The sequence below is a fragment of the Odocoileus virginianus genome, chromosome 15 (assembly GCF_023699985.2).
Source record: "Odocoileus virginianus isolate 20LAN1187 ecotype Illinois chromosome 15, Ovbor_1.2, whole genome shotgun sequence".
In the NCBI taxonomy this organism is placed as follows: domain Eukaryota; kingdom Metazoa; phylum Chordata; class Mammalia; order Artiodactyla; family Cervidae; genus Odocoileus; species Odocoileus virginianus.
In genome coordinates, this window is record NC_069688.1 from 58,389,602 (window position 1) to 58,405,676 (window position 16,075).

The 16,075-nt window shown below is 36.8% G+C and overlaps 1 protein-coding gene across 1 annotated transcript in view; it reads left to right on the forward strand.

Annotated features, from left to right (window-relative positions):
• Nucleotides 1–13,644, forward strand: part of TMEM64 (transmembrane protein 64) — a 30,876-nt gene extending 17,232 nt beyond the window's left edge. The window contains exons 2-3 of the mRNA XM_020870024.2: nucleotides 18–173; nucleotides 9,694–13,644. Coding sequence (XP_020725683.2) covers nucleotides 18–173; nucleotides 9,694–9,882 — 345 coding nt within the window. The 3' untranslated portion in view covers nucleotides 9,883–13,644. The remainder of the gene's footprint in view (nucleotides 1–17; nucleotides 174–9,693) is intronic.
• Nucleotides 13,645–16,075: the final 2,431 nt, after the last annotated feature.

Below are 16,075 nucleotides of genomic sequence, written 5' to 3' on the forward strand. Positions count from 1 at the left end.
CATTTAATGTCCTCTAGATTACTGATCTTTCCTTACCCAACTATCTGGTGGCGTCTTCAGTTGGACTGCTTCCTACCCAGCTCCTGAATTCTTACCTGGGCACCACCCTGAGGACCATGGAGGATGTCATTGCAGAGCAGAGCGTTAGTGGATATTTTGTTTTTTGTTTACAGGTGAGTTTAAGGACAAGGCTTGTCTTTTTTGTTGTTGTTTCTTGATTTAAATCTAAGAAATTTCACTGAAAATAATTTGATTTTTGCCTTTTTCACATCTTGTTCTTTCAATACTACTTCATATTTTGACAATATTTACATTTTTAATCTTGTGAATATATGGAAATACATATAACTGAATTGACACTTATTGAAAATTTTCTAAGCACAAAACAGGGAATGACAGAAATAGGGTTCTTTTTGCAGTGATTATTTTTAAAATCATGACTAAATCAAATATTCTGAATTTATATGAACTATTGTTAATACAAATAAGAAAAGGAATACATCAAGGCTGTATATTGTCACCCTGCTTATTTAACTTATATGCAGAGTACATCATTAGAAACACTGGGCTGGGAGAAGCACAAGCTGGAATGAAGATTGCCAGGAGATATATCAATAAACTCAGATATGCAGACGACACCTCCTTTATGGCAGAAAGTGAAGAGGAACTAAAAAGACTCTTGATAAAAGTGAAGGAGGAGAGTGAAAAAGTTGGCTTAAAGCTCAACATTCAGAAAACTAAGATCATGGCATCTGGTCCCACCACTTCATGGGAAATCGATGGGGAAACAGTGGCTGACTTTATTTTTTGGGCTCCAAAATCACTGCAGATGGTGGCTGCAGCCATGAAATTAAAAGACACTTACTCCTTGGAAGGAAAGTTATGGCCAACCTAGACAGCATATTAAAAAGCAGAGACATTACTTTGCCAAAAAGGTCCGTCTAGTCAAGGCTATGGTTTTTTCAGTGGTCATGTATGGATGTGAGAGTTGGACTGTGAAGAAAGCTGAGTGCCGAAGAATTGATGCTTTTGAACTGTGGTATTGGAGAAGCTCTTGAGAGTCCCTTGGACTGCAAGGAGATCCAACCAGTCCATCCTGAAGGAGATCAGTCCTGGGTGTTCATTGGAAGGACTGATATTGAAGCTGAAACTCCAATCCTTTGGCCACCTCATGTGAAGGGTTGACTCATTGGAAAGACCCTGATGCTGGGAGGGATTGGGGGCAGGAGACGAAGGGAACGACAGAGGATGAGATGGCTGGATGGCATCACTGACTCGATGGGCTTGAGTTTGAGTAGACTCTGGGAGTTGGTGATGGACAGGGAGGCCTAGTGTGCGTCGGTTCATGGGGTCGCAGAGTCGGACACGACTGAGCGGCTGAACTGACTGACTGACTGTTAATACTGTGTTTCTAAAGGTAATTTTAATGAGATTTGATGAAGTTGGGTTTTTAATCTTAGTTACTTTATATCTTTAAATTTTGAAGATACTGAACTTTTCTATTGAAATTTTTTAGATTATTATACTGGCAATGTAAATTTCTTTCTAGTACAATTTGCTATGAACAGATTTTTTTAGAAACTACTTCTTTATATAAAGTAAAAATATTATTCTATTGAGAGTTTAAATATTTGTAAGTAGATTAGTACTACTATGCAAATTATAATATAGTTTGAGGTACATATAATTTCATATAAGAGATTGATAAAAGAGGAAAGTCCTGCTAGGTAGGCAGATTTATTCAGTGCCTTAAATTACATGCTGGAAGAGTTAAAACTTCATTTGCTTGTAATACATTTCATTCCTAGGATTTACCAAAACATAAAATTACAATTTTTGATCATTTAGTAAGATGGTGATGATGATGATAGCTAATATTTATTGAATGCTTTATATGCCACATGTTTAAGCTCATTTAATGCCTACCAAAAGCTTAGTAGGTATATACTTTTATTATCTATTATCACAAGCCAATTTTGTATTCAGTAATGTTACATTGGTAGATTGAAATTGGTCATGACAGAGGGTATTTACAATTATGGAAATTGCAAGTGTTCTAAATGAAGCCTGCCATCTCTGATCCCTAAGATCAGAGGTGTGTGTTTACCAGCACACCATTAGATAGTAATTTGTTCAGGGGGTAGAATCAGGATTTGAACAAAGGCAGTTGGTTCTAGAGACCAACCTCATACGTCTACTGAGCAGATAATACCAGGTAGATAGCAGACATAGTGATCTCCTGAACTGTGAGTTTTAACTTATACTGTTTTTGAATATATGGTATCACATTACGAATTTACTGTTAATGCTATTATTCTCAAGTTTTTGAGGCACTATATTGTTTCAAAAATACTATGATAAAGTTAGAGTTAATTTTCTTTGTGCTTATGCAGTACAAATTTAGTAAACAAAATGAGCCCAGGAATATTTAATTAAACTATAAATAAGCTTATCAGAGAAGACTTGCTTTAACATAAATTTTGTAATATTTATGATATTCAGGAAATCAGTTTTTATTTTCCTTTACTGTTTTTTTCTTCACAGCTACATTTTCTAAAAGATGACCTGCTCTAGGTTTAGAGTGTTTGTTACAGTTGGTTTATTTTTATTAATGTAGCATGCTAATTGCATATTAAACTTTCTATGTGTTACGTCAGTCAGTCAGTTCAGTTGCTCAGTCGTGTCTGACTCTTTGCTACTCCATGGACTGCAGCACGCCGGGCCTCCCTGTCCATCACCAACTCCTGGAGCTTGCTCAAACTCACATCCATTGAATCCAACCATCTCATCCTCTGTCATCCTCTTCTCCTCCTGCCTTCAATCTTTCGCAGCATCAGGGTCTTTTCCAATGAGTCAGTCCTTCACATCAGGTGGTCCAAGTATTGGAGTTTCAGCTGCAGCATCAGTCCTTCCAATGAATATTCAGGACTGATTTCCTTTAGGATTGACTGGATCTCCTTGCAGTCCAAGGGACTCTCAAGAGTCTTCTCCAACACCACAGTTCAAAAGCATCAATTCTTCGGTGCTTAGCTTTCTTTATAGTCCAACTATCAACATCCATACATGACTACTGGAAAAGCTGTAGCTTTGACTAGATGGACTTTTGTCGGCAAAGTAATGTCTCTGCTTTTTAATATGCTGTCTAGGCTGGTCAGAGCTTTTCTTCCAAGGAGCAAGCATCTTTTCATTTTATGGCTGCAATCACCATCTGCAGTGCTTTTGGAGCCCAAAAAAATAGTCTGCCACTGTTTCCACTGTTTCCCCATCTATTTGCCATGAAGTGACCGGACCGGATGCCATGATCTTAGTTTTTTTAATGTTGAGTTTTAAGCCAACATTTTCACTCTCCTCTTTGACTTTTATCAAGAGACTTTTTAGTTCTTCTTCGCTTTGTGCCACAAGGGTGGTGTCATCTGCATATCTGAGGTTATTGGCATTTCTCCTGGCAGTCTTGATTCCAGCTTGTGCTTCATTCAGCCCAGCATTTCATATGATGTACTCAGCATGTGAGTTAAATAAGCAGGGTGACAATATACAGCCTTGATCTACTCCTTTCCTAATTTGGAACCAGTCTGTTGTTTCATGTCTGGTTCTAACTGTTGCTTTTTTACCTGCATAGAGATTTCTCAGGAGGCAGGTAAGGTGGTCTGGTATTCTGATCTCTTGAAGAATTTTCCACAGTTTGTTGTGATCTACACAGTCAAAGGCTTCGGTGTAATCAATAAAGCAGAAGTAGATGTATTTCTGGAATTCTCTTGCTTTTTTGATGATGCAGTGGATGTTGGCAATTTGATCTCTGGTTCCTCTGCTTGAACATCTGGAAGTTCACAGTTCATGTACTGTTGAAGCCTGGCTTGGAGAACTTTGAGCATTGCTTTGCTAGCATGTGAAATGAGTGCATTTGTGCAGTAGTTTGAACATTCTTTGACATTGTCCTTCTTTGGGGTTGGAATGAAAACTTACTTTTCCTGTCCTGTGGCCACTGCTGAGTTTTCCAGGTTTGCTGGCATATTGAGTGCAGCACTTTCACAGCCTCATCTTTTAGGATGTGAAATAGCTCAACTGGAATTCCATCATCTCCACTAGCTTTTTTCATAGTGATGCATCCTAAGACCCACTTGACTTCGCATTCCAGGATGTCTGCCTCTAGGTGAGGATCACACCATCATGGTTAAATGGGTCATGAAGATCTTTTCTGTATAGTTCTTCTGTGTATTCTTGCCACCTCTTCTTAATATCTTCTGCTTCTGTTAGGTCCATACCATTTCTGTACTTTATTGTGCCCATCTGTGCATGAAATGTTCCCTGGGTTTCTCTTAATTTTCTTGAAGAGATCTCTAATCTTTCTGATACTATTTTTTTCCTCTGTTTCTTTGCACTCTTCATTTAAGGGGGTCTTATCTCTCCCTGCTATTATCTGGAACTCTGCATTCACTGGGATATCTTTCCCTTTCTCCTGTTGCTTTTCCTTCCCTTATTTCCTCAGCAATTTGTAAAGCCTCCCCAGACAACCACTTTGCCTTCTTGCGTTTCTTTTCTTTGGGATGGTTTTGGATACTGCCTCCTATACAGTATTACCAACCTCTGTCTATAGTGCTTCAGGCACTCTGTCTACCAAATCTAATGCCTTGAATCTATTCACTACCACCACTGTATAATCATGAGGGATTTGATTTAGGTCATACTTGAATGGCCTAGTGGTTTTCCCTACTTTTCTTCAGTTCAGGCCTGAATTTTGCAATAAGGAACTCATGATCTGAGCCACAGTCAGCCCCCTGTTTTTGCTGACTGTGTAGAGTCTCTGTATCTTTGGCTGCGAAAAACATACTTAGTCTGATTCTGATATTGACCTTCTCATGATGTCCAAACGTAGAATGTAAAGTGTGTGTGCTGTGACCAGCAAGTTCTCTTCACAAGACTGGTCGCCATTGTCCTACTTCATTTTGTACTCCACGGCCAACCTTAACCTTGCCTGTTTCTCCAGATATGCCTCAACTTCATACTTTTGCATTCTAATCCCTTATGGTGAAAAGGACATCTTTTTTAGTGTTAATTCTAGGTGTTGTAGGTATTCATAGAACTGGTCAGCTTCAGCTTCTTCCGCCTCAGTGATTGGGGCAGAGACTTTGATTGCTGTGATGTTGAATGGCTTGCCTTGGGAACAAACTGAGATCACTCTGTTTTTGAAACTGTACCCCAGTACTGCATTTTGGACTATTTTGTTGACTATGAGGGCCACTCCATTTCTTCTAAGGAATTCCTGCTCACAGTAGTAGATATAATGGTCATCTGAATTAAATTTGCCCATGCCCCTCCATTTTAGTTCACTGATTCCGAAGTTGTGATGTTCACTCTTGCCATCTCCTACTTGACCATGTCCAGTTTACCTTAATTCATTGGCCTAATGGGCTTCCCTGGTGGCTCAGATGCTAGAAAATCTGAGCACGTGACCCAGGCTTAATCCTTGGGTCAAGTAGGTCACCTGCAGAAGGGAATGTCTGCCTACTCCAGGATTCTTGCCTGAAGACTTCCATGGACAGAGGAGCTTGATGGGCTACAGTTCATGGGGTCATAAAGCATTCCAGGTTCCTGTGCAATATTGTTCTTTGTAGTGTTGGACTTTACTTTCACCACCAGACACATTCACAGCTGAGCATCGTTTCTGCTTTGGCCAGACTCTTCAGTCTCTCTGGAGCTATTTCATTGCCCTTTACTCTTCCCTGGTAGCATACTGGACACCTTCAAACCTGGGGAGCTCACCTTTCATCTCATATCTTTCTGTCTTTTCATACTGTTTATGGGGTTCTCCTGGCAAGAATACTGGAGTGGTTTGCTGTTTCCTGCTCCAGTGGACCATCAGGTAGACCTCTTCACTGTCATCCGTCCATCTTGAGAGACCCCGCATGGCATGGCTCATAGCTTTATTGAGTTAAACAAGCCCCTTTGACATGACAGAGCTATGATCCATGAAGGGGTAAGTATCATAAAGTTCCTCATACTTGGTAGAAGTAAGCCACAAATTTGCCTCCCAGTATAGCCACCTAAGGCACCCAAAGAGAATCCAAAATGTCCATATTAGAGCAGTACCACGTAGATATTCAGAGGAGGGCCCAACTCTTGTTGTGCTGAAATCCAACACAGATTCCATGGTTTGTCAACTTAGTCTTTTCCGTATATTTTTGTATGTATTCATCAACCAAAACCCAGTCCTGGGTAAATCCATGTTTTGATCTGACTGCACCTGCTCTTTTGGGGAAGTAATGCATCCCAGCAGACTGGTGATATTTAATTCATGGTTGCAAGCCTTCAGCTGGTTTCTCAACACTGCTATATGCTCTGTTCCCTTTGTCTTCCCATTTTCCCATTTTCCTTGATGACTATTTCAAACTTATCCACACTCCCCTCACAATTTTTCCTCCTGCCCCAGCTTCCTTCTTCATTCACAACAGATTACCTTTCTTGCTTAACAGAAAAATCAAAAGCCTTCAAATGGGAAACCCCTCAATTTACAGCTACGAAATCTCCTAACCTTCTTATGTTCTGCTCATACTCCAAGCCTGCTTTTCAGTTAACAGTGGAAGAAATCACTTTCTGTGTGCCTTCTTGTGTAAGGCTGTCTTTCTACTTCTGTTTGATTCTTTTGTTTTAGTAGGGAAACTTTGTAAAAAATTTTTGGTTTGTATTATTTTAACACTTCTCTGGGCTATTGGGAAGAGTCAGTACAAATTTCCAAGCCCTGGGCTCCAGAAAGGCATCTGGAGAAAATCCCATGTAAAGATGTAGCCAACTCACCTTTGCGGGGAACCTGGAAAACTTTTTCACTAGTTCTAAAATTACTTTCTATGGCCTTGCCAAATCCTTCCCTCAAGCTGTCGTCACTAACCTTCTCTAAATCAGATACACTTTCCAGGTCTCATCTTAGCAAGCTAAGACTCTTGACTATGCTTTTTAAAAGCATTTTCTTCTCTTAGCTTCTTTGATACCACTAGCTTGAGCTTTTTCACTGTTTTCCTGGCTTATTTATCAGTACCTCCTCCTTTCACTCCTAACTTGGTCTTCTTCAAGACTCTAGCCAAAGCGTTTCAGTCTCACTCTGAAAACTTTTCTTCTTGGAAAATGCAGTTACTGTGGTGGCTACTATTATTAAGGACATTGTGCGGGCTTCCTAATATGCATCTTCAGCTTAGTCTTCTTTCCATACCTTTAGACCCATTCACTAAATTGCTTTGTATATCTAATTGGCACCTCAAATTCAGCATATCCAGAGCAGAACTTAGCATCTCATACACACCCTTCTCCAACTAGGTAACTAACATTATTCCATCTCTTTTTGTGGTATTACCATCCACATAGTATCAGACTTAGGGTGTTCAATAAGTAAAACTTATATTTTTCATAAAGATAACATGTTAGAGACAAAGACAAGGTTTAAAGGCCTACGTTTAAAATAATTGATTTGAAGAGAACCCTTCTCCAGTGTTGCTGGCAGTGTAAGTTGCTACAACCACTGTGGAGAACAACATGCGTGCTAAGTCACTTCCATCATGTCTGACTGTTTGTGACCCTATGGCCCATGGCCCGCCAGGCTCCTCTGTCCGCGGGGTCCTCCAGCAGGAGCACTGGAGTGGGTTGCCATGCCCTCCTCCAGGGGATCTTCCTGACACAGAGGTTGAACTCAAATCTCTTAACATCTCCTGCATTGGCAGGCAAGTTCTTTACCACTAGTGCCATCTGGAAAGCCCAGAAACAGTAGAGAGGTTTCTCAAAAACCTTAAAACTACCATATGCTCTAGCAATCCCATTCCTGGGCATATGTACAGAGAAAACCATAATCCAAAAGTATGCATGCACCCCATTCATTGCAGCACTCTTTACAATAGCCAAGACGTGGAAGCAACCCAGATGTCCATTGACAGAGGGTTGGATAAAGAAAATGTGGTACATATATACCTTGAAGTATTATTCAGCCATACAAAGAATGAAATAATACTGTGTGCCAACAACGTAAGTGGACCTAGAGATGATCATACCAAGTGAAGTAAGTCAGACAAATATATATTACTCATATGTGGAATTTAATTTTTTTAAAAAGATAGAATTAAACTTATTTACAAAATGGAAACAGACTTACAGACATTGAAAACAAGCTTACAGTTACAAAAGAGGAAATGAGTAGGGGATAAATCAAGAGCTTGGGATGAATACACAACACTACTATGCATAAGGTAGATAACCAACAGGACCTACAGTGCTGCACAGGAATTCAGTACTCTGTGATAACCTGTGTGAGAAAAGAACCTAAGAAAGAATGAATATACACCTGAAACTAATGCAACACTGTGAATCAACTATAACCAAAATATTTTAAAAAATTTTAAATAAGGGTGAAAAATTAATTATCTTTGTCTCCTATAGCATAAAAAATAAGATAAAACAACTACTTTGCTTAGAATTGTATTAATGGGTACTCACTTAATGTACATCCCTTGTACAAGTTCCAGGTTCCCTCATCTCCTTAACCTACCTCACCATCAGTGTGAGGTAGGTCACCACCTTCCCCCTCCACCCTCAACATTTGTACCTGGAGTATTTTGCCCATAAAAATATAGGTAGGCTTAATTGAAGCAGTATTGTATTTCAGGATCACTATGCTTAGAGCAGCTTTTAAAAGCATGCTGAAACATTAAACAACATCTACTGGGAATATTTTGCTCCAAACCCTGAAGAACTGCTTTACAAATGAACTGTGGAATAAATACTGTGTAGAAGATGTAGACTGCTTAAACAGTCATTGTGCTGAATTGTGTGCAGAATGTTTAAGTACAGAGGGAGCGCAGCTTCTGGACAGCAGGAGAAGCCCACATGGTTTAAAGGCACTTACTTGAAATCAGATCACTAAGTCAGCGGCTGAACTGAGGCTAGAGCCTGTGATGCTTTTTCTATTCCTTTTACTGGAATTTTCCCCCTTAACCATGTTCCTGTGTTTTTATTTTGAAAAGTGTAGACAATTTCATGTTCACAGTCTCTTGTTAATTTCTTTTAAAGCTTATTGGCATTTCATTTTTCAAGTGTTTTAATATTTTTAATTTCAGCTGCATCAGGTAGGTCATTTGCAAATGGTAGTGTTTCTAAGTCAACTTAAAAATACCTACAGACATTTATAGTTTTGCATAGAAGTAATACTACATTAATTACATTAACAAAGTTTAGCCAACTTTATCTCTATTGTAGAAATATTTTTTTTTATTCCTTGAAGGAAACTTTTGGATACAAAAAAAGAAGCTTGACATGTATCAAACAAACATCATTTAATATGGACTAAAAGGGATATATGCTTGCTTTGTGTTAACCTGACACTTGTGTTTATAACTACCCTGTAGATTTTGGCCCTCCACACCCAGCAGACAAAAGAAGGAATAAATGACACCTTTGTGTAAACTATTTAAAAATATTACCTGACTGCATTTGAAAACTGTCCTGTTTGAAACATTTCTGACAATATTTATTGGCTTAGAAATAAATGTTCTGCCTTTTTACTATGTAAAACATTATTAACTTAATGTTTTATTTTTATTCACAGATTATTATAAATATCCTGTTTGAAACATTTCTGAGACTATTTATTGGCTTAGAAAGTTCTCCCCTTTTACTGTGTAAAACATTGTTAACTGTAATTTTTATTTTCATCCACAGATTATTATAAGTATAGGCCTCATGTTTTATGTAGTTCATCGAGCCCAAGTGGAATTGAATGCAGCTATCGTAGCTTGCGAAATGGAACTGAAAAGCTCTCTGGTTAAAGGCAATCAACCGAATATCAGCGGCTCTCCATTCTACAAGAGGACCCTAACATTTTCTGGAGATGGAGTCAATATTGTATGATTCTAATGAAATGTGTGATTGTCAAGAGCCTAGTGTGCTGTCCGAGATCTAGCAGTTCCCTTACTTGTGGGCAGAGATGCAAGTTTTAATTGTATTATGGCACACACACAATACAGACACGCACACACACAAATGACTAGTTTTTAAATTGCACATTTTTTAAAAACAGGAATCATTTTCTGGATATGTAAGTGTAAATGTAGATGCAATTTCGGCTGCAGTTCTTTATCATTTATTATGCCCTTAGTGGCCTATAAGTCTGCACTTTAGGTTTTTTTTTTCCTTCATTATTTTCTTTATGAGTACTTATGAACAGAAAAATAATCCAAATATTTTTCTGCTTAGTGTCTTTATTTATAAAGACTATGAATACTTGTATGTGTCTTTCCTGCTTATAAAAATGAGTAAAAGTATGCAGTTTTAAATGTATAATATTATTGGATGTTCTTTGCTTTTGTAGTGTTTCCAGAAAGGATAAATGATGTCTTGTTTTGTTTTGTTTAATGTTTTAGTTGGAACCACTTTGCTTTCCTTTTCCTTGCTAGTTAGAAAATAGACATGAACTTTTGTTTAAATGTATTTTTGCAAGGATCAAATTGTTACACCTATACACACAAGTTTAAATCCTACATTGTGGGACTGAAGTGCTCTTAAGATACCTTTTTTATTTTTGCTGTGTAATATGCAAAGCAAAAGGGAAATTATTTAATGAGTAGTGGCTCAAATTAGAACTTGTGTTCTAATTTCACGTCATTGGTTTTTAGCCTCCTTAGGTCTTCCATCAAAGGGCTGTCCTATTACAGTCTTACTGAAAATTTTATTAAAATAAACTTCTTTTCTTTTTGTATTCATTATTAGGCTTTGAAATAAAGATGTTATTCCTTTAAAGTGGTGGGCTTGCAGTCACTGAAGATGTCACTCTGGTGGCCTTGTTTGATCAAAATGCCTATCTAAAAAAATTAAGCTTTAAAATCAGATTTATAATTCTGTTGAAGTACACATATATTTGTCCCCATAGTCTTCAGCTTTAAAACTGTAAGTAATGTTAACTTGATGCCCAGATTTGTATTACATATTTGCCCTACTGTAGAGTAGGCTTATTATGTTTGTTTTTTGCTACTTGTTTTCCTCTGATAAGACTCAGGAATTCTGAAATGTGAAATTAAGTCTCAGTTCTTTTTCCTGTAGAATGAATTGAGTGTATTTATTAATAGTACTTATGTGTATAGAATATAATAATTTGGTATATGATTCATATGACGTTCATTTATCACCTTATATTTTTAAAGTAGCTTAATTGTGATCTTAATGATTAGTTTATTTTACAGTGGAGATTATCGATATGAATGCAGATTTTCTGGTAGGTATCTGTTTTTTAGCTATGAAGGTGCCACCTTATCAGAGACCTCCCATTTGCCTTTTCATTAGGGTAAATTCTTTGCCCTGATTTACTGAAGTGCAAAAGAATTATTTAGAAGCGATTATTTTAATTTTATGCTAAGGATGCATTTAATCATTTTAGTGTATAAATTTTTGCCTTGTTGCAGGTATAATTATTTCCCTTTCCTTCATAATGTATAAGTTTTCTCACCTTTGAATAACAGTGAAGTTTGTTGTTATGTCGATACCAAGTTCTTCTTGGTATAGTCCAGATGATTTTACAGGGACCTGGGTCTATTGCAGTCAACTGACCTACAAATCTTTCCTTCTTTTATTGATAGAAAAATACCATTGAAATGTTATTACTCTTTTTTAAATCCTAATTACTTGTTTAGCTTCTTTAATAATTATTTTAGTTTAATTATCCTAATAAACAATGATTTGATTTATTCTTGTCTAACTTGAAAATATTTATCTTATGCTGTTTGTTTAGTTTTTTTATAAAGAAATTAATTAAGGTCACTACTTTCATATACTTGTATTACACTTCATGTATTTTGAAGTGCATTTATTTACTTTGGCATTTTGTAACTTGAATAATTTTGCCAAATGAAAAACTTTTGGTAGTTTGTCAGGAGTTTTTCCAACTGTTGCATTTTGCTTAGTACTTAAATATGTAAAGGTAAAAGAGAAGTAATTTTTCTATATTCTGCCAACATGACTTTATATAATAAAATCATCCATTTTTACTTAAAATAGTATGGATTTACTATTTTTAAAACATTAATCTAAAACTGCAGTTTTCCTTTTGTTCATCATTTCCAGCCTCCACATAAACTGCCACCCCTTATAGTCATGCTGTTTGATAGCTGCATTTGGTTGCTGGTTTTTTACTAATATATGTGCTGTCTATAAATTGTACAAAACATGCTGTGTTGTACAGAACATGTGCAATGTTATATTCATTCCATCTTTAACTCCACATGCCAGGTTTCTGGCAGCAATGAATTTCTATAGGATCCGTTTTATGTTGCTCTAATATTGCCTCCAGTCATAGAGTGTATATTAATATATATATTATATATGTATTTACATATATATATAAATTATATATATATTGGATTTTTTTATTTCTCAAATCATTTAAGTACAGTTAAAGTTGCTTTTCACATATTTTTAAAAGCATGCAATACAGTTGTTTCAAACCTTTTGAAAAATATGTGCTGTTTTTAATTCTTTGGACCATTTTCTTAGTTTTCCACATTTTATGATTTATTATTAATGATTTTGTTACTCTTTGCCAAGTTTTGTCTCATGAATTATTTTTAAACAGCAACACACCCCCTTTTAAAAACATGTACATAATAATTTACTAAATGTTTTCATGTCCATTTTCATTTGATCATATGATTTGTGAAATACCTTGAAATCTATACTTTGGTTTGTGAAAATAATAGAACCAGATCTCTGTCATTAGAATGTATATTTTGAGTTTATGTTCAGAAGTGAGTTTGTGGATTTGTTCAGAGCCAGCCATACTCTCCTTGTATGTACTTTGTAACCAGTTGCAAACCTTTCTAAGAAGACTTTCCCATGGTAGGATCAGGCTTATGACTATAAAGCATTTCCTTCCTTGAGAAGCTATATAATTCAGTATCTACTCTTACTTACCATTGCTGTAACTGAGCTAAGTGGTGGGGGCTATTAGAGTATACCAGTATGCATATGTTAACGTGCAATACTGATTGGAACTATTCTTAGGTGATATGGCTTATTTACATCTACATTTGTAGAACTGTCTTTAGAATGCTGAAAGTTGCTAAGAATATGCTAGGTTGATACAGGTAAATTCTGAGGTACATGGTAAAACCTTGCTGTTCAAAACCAGTCACCCTGTGCAGAGAAAATGAGAGGTTTAATGAGGACCTCAGGAATAATGATACTAAGTTGATGACTTCATTGGTGGAGTTTTGTTTCAAACACAAGCCACTTAGTGTACCAGAATGGTGGTCAGAATAACGCTAGTTGGCTTTTAAATTTTACATTGCTGATTCTGTTAATAATAAACTGCTTAGGATATACTTTTTTTAATGGTCACGTCTTTAACCTGAAAAACTTAAAAGAAGTAAAATACTTCTTCCACAGGATCTTTAAAACTAAGGAATTCCAATAACCTTGCATATGTTGAACATAAACTGTTAACTGATTCAGCGACTGAATTATAACTTGGTACTTCTGAATGGCAAAGTGATCCCTGCAAACTATTTTCTAAGGTAGCTGAAGGTTTAAAATAGGTAATTCTAAAGGTAAATCAGCAAAATCTCTTGATAGTTGGTATCTTAAATCACATGTGTGCCTGAGAAAATAAAAGGTTATGTTTTATTTCCTTTTCTCTTCTCTTTCTTCCCCTCTATAATTGAATGAATTTAGGGTCATTTACAAGGGGAGGGAGCAATTCGGGACATGGGACATGTCCTGTGGGACATGTTTCTAAAAATGATAATGCTCATAAATGACCCTAGATGAGGGTGGTTATGGTTATGGCAGAGGCCCTGTGGAGAAATGATTTTGGTGTCTTACGTTGGCACTCAATCTTCAGTGTGTTTTTTTCCTAACATCCCCAAATCATGAAATGCTACCTGCCAGTCAAATAACAGTTAGTCATTTGCCCAGGCTATAGAAATGTTTATGTTGCCTTTCATAATGTTAAATGACTTTTACCAATCTTAATTTCCTATTGATGTCTACCCTGTTTCTATGACTATTTCCTAAGGGCCTGTTCCAGCCACCATAAAGCTTTTTTCTTAGTACTTGGAATGACATTGTCCTTGTTGGTTTGTAGCTGATCCCATACTGTTGGATGTACACTTTTCCTAGACATTTTAGACCAGAATTGCTTGCTAGAGCACAAATAGGCTACCATATGTTGCAGGCTGCCTTTGGCTGGGGGTGGTGCAGTGGCACAGTAATTGAATAAATACGTGGGCAGTGTGTGTGTATTCGTTACCCAAGACTGAACAGTACTTTCTGCCATGCTCACCTTTCTTGGTCTAGGGTGCCTTATCCATACTCAGAGTGAAGGGAAAACATATCTTAATACTAACTGTATTATGAGTTAAATATTGAACATTTTTAGGGAAAGCATTATAGGTGTGGTAGTGTTAAAATGGTGTATATATGGTAAATTTGTATTTAGTAATTCTGTCATGTTTCAATGAAGTTGATTATCCAAATTAAGTAATTACTGATATTACTGCCTTAAAAGTGACTAATATTCTGTGGGTTAACCTGCTATTTGAAAGGCTTAAATATTACAAAATATGCATGAAGTGGGATAGAAAACAGTGAGTAGAATATATATTGAACCAAAAAAAGAACAGTTTGAGAATTACATTGTTCTAAAAGTAGGTATGCATTTAGAGTGGTCTGTTTTAATAAAAGTATGTTTTATCCTAGGATGGCATAAAACTCATAACCACCATAAAGTAGAAACCTTGAGTGGATTTGTTTATTCTGCCTTTCATAGTTATAAAGCCATTTTCAGTAGAAATGTTTTGAGACATGGTCTGTTTCATACTCATTATTTCTTATAATCCTGTTCCCGAGTTGACCAAAGCTGGGAGGACAGGGAACATGAGTAGTTTTCCACTGTTTTTTCAGTTCATTTGTTCAATCATTAAGCTGTGTCCAGCTCTTTCTGGTTGCACGAACTGCAGCACACCAGACTTCTCTGTCCTTCACTGTCTCCCAGAGTTTGCACAAACTGATGTCCATTGACTCGGTGGTGCCATCCAACCATCTCATCCTCTGCCTCCCTCTTCTCCCTCCTTCAATCTTTCCTAATATTAGGGCCTTTTCCAATGAATCGCTGTTGGCATCAAGTGGCCAAAGTATTGGAGCTTCAGTTTCAGCATCAGTCCTTCCAATGAATATTCAGGGTTGATTTCCTTTAGGATTAACTCATTTGATCTCCTTGCTGTCCAAGGGACTATGAGAGTCTTCTCAAGCACCACAGTTTGAAAGCATCAGTTCTTCAGTGCTCAACATTCGTTATAGTCCAACTTTCACATCCATACATGGGCTACTGAAAAACCATAGCTTTGACTAAACAGACCTTTGTTGGCCAAGTGATGTCTCTATTTTTAATATGCTATCTAGGTTTGTCATAACTTTTTTCCAAGGAGCAAGTGTCTTTTAATTTCATGGCTGCAGTCACCATCCGTGGTGATTTTGGAGCCCAAGAAAAAAGAAATTTGTCACTGTTTCCACTTTCTTCCCATCTATTTGCATGAAGTAATTGCACCATAAGCCATGATCTTGGTTTTTTGAATGTTGAGTTTTAAGCCAGGTTTTTCAGTCTCCTCTTTTACCCTCATCAAGAAGCTCTCGAGTTCATCTTCACTTTCTGCCATTAGAGTGGTATCATTTGCATATCTGAGCTTGTTGGTATTTCTCTGAATAGTCTTGATTCCAGCTTGTCATTCATCCAGCCCAGCATTTTGCATGGTGTAATCTGCATATAATCAGCCATAAAATTAAAAGATGTTTGCTCATTGGAAGAAAAGCTATAACTAACCTAGACAGCATATTAAAAAGCAGAGACATTACCTTGCCAACAAAGGTCCGTCTAGTCAAAGCTATGGTTTTTCCAGTAGTCATGTATGGATGTGAGATTTGGACTATAAAGAAAGCTGAGTGCTGAAGAATTGATGCTTTTGAACTGTGGTGTTGGAGAAGACTTTTTTTTTTAGTTATTTTTTTTAGGTTATTATTTTCATTTGCTTTTTTTGTTTGTTTTTTCCATTTATTTTTA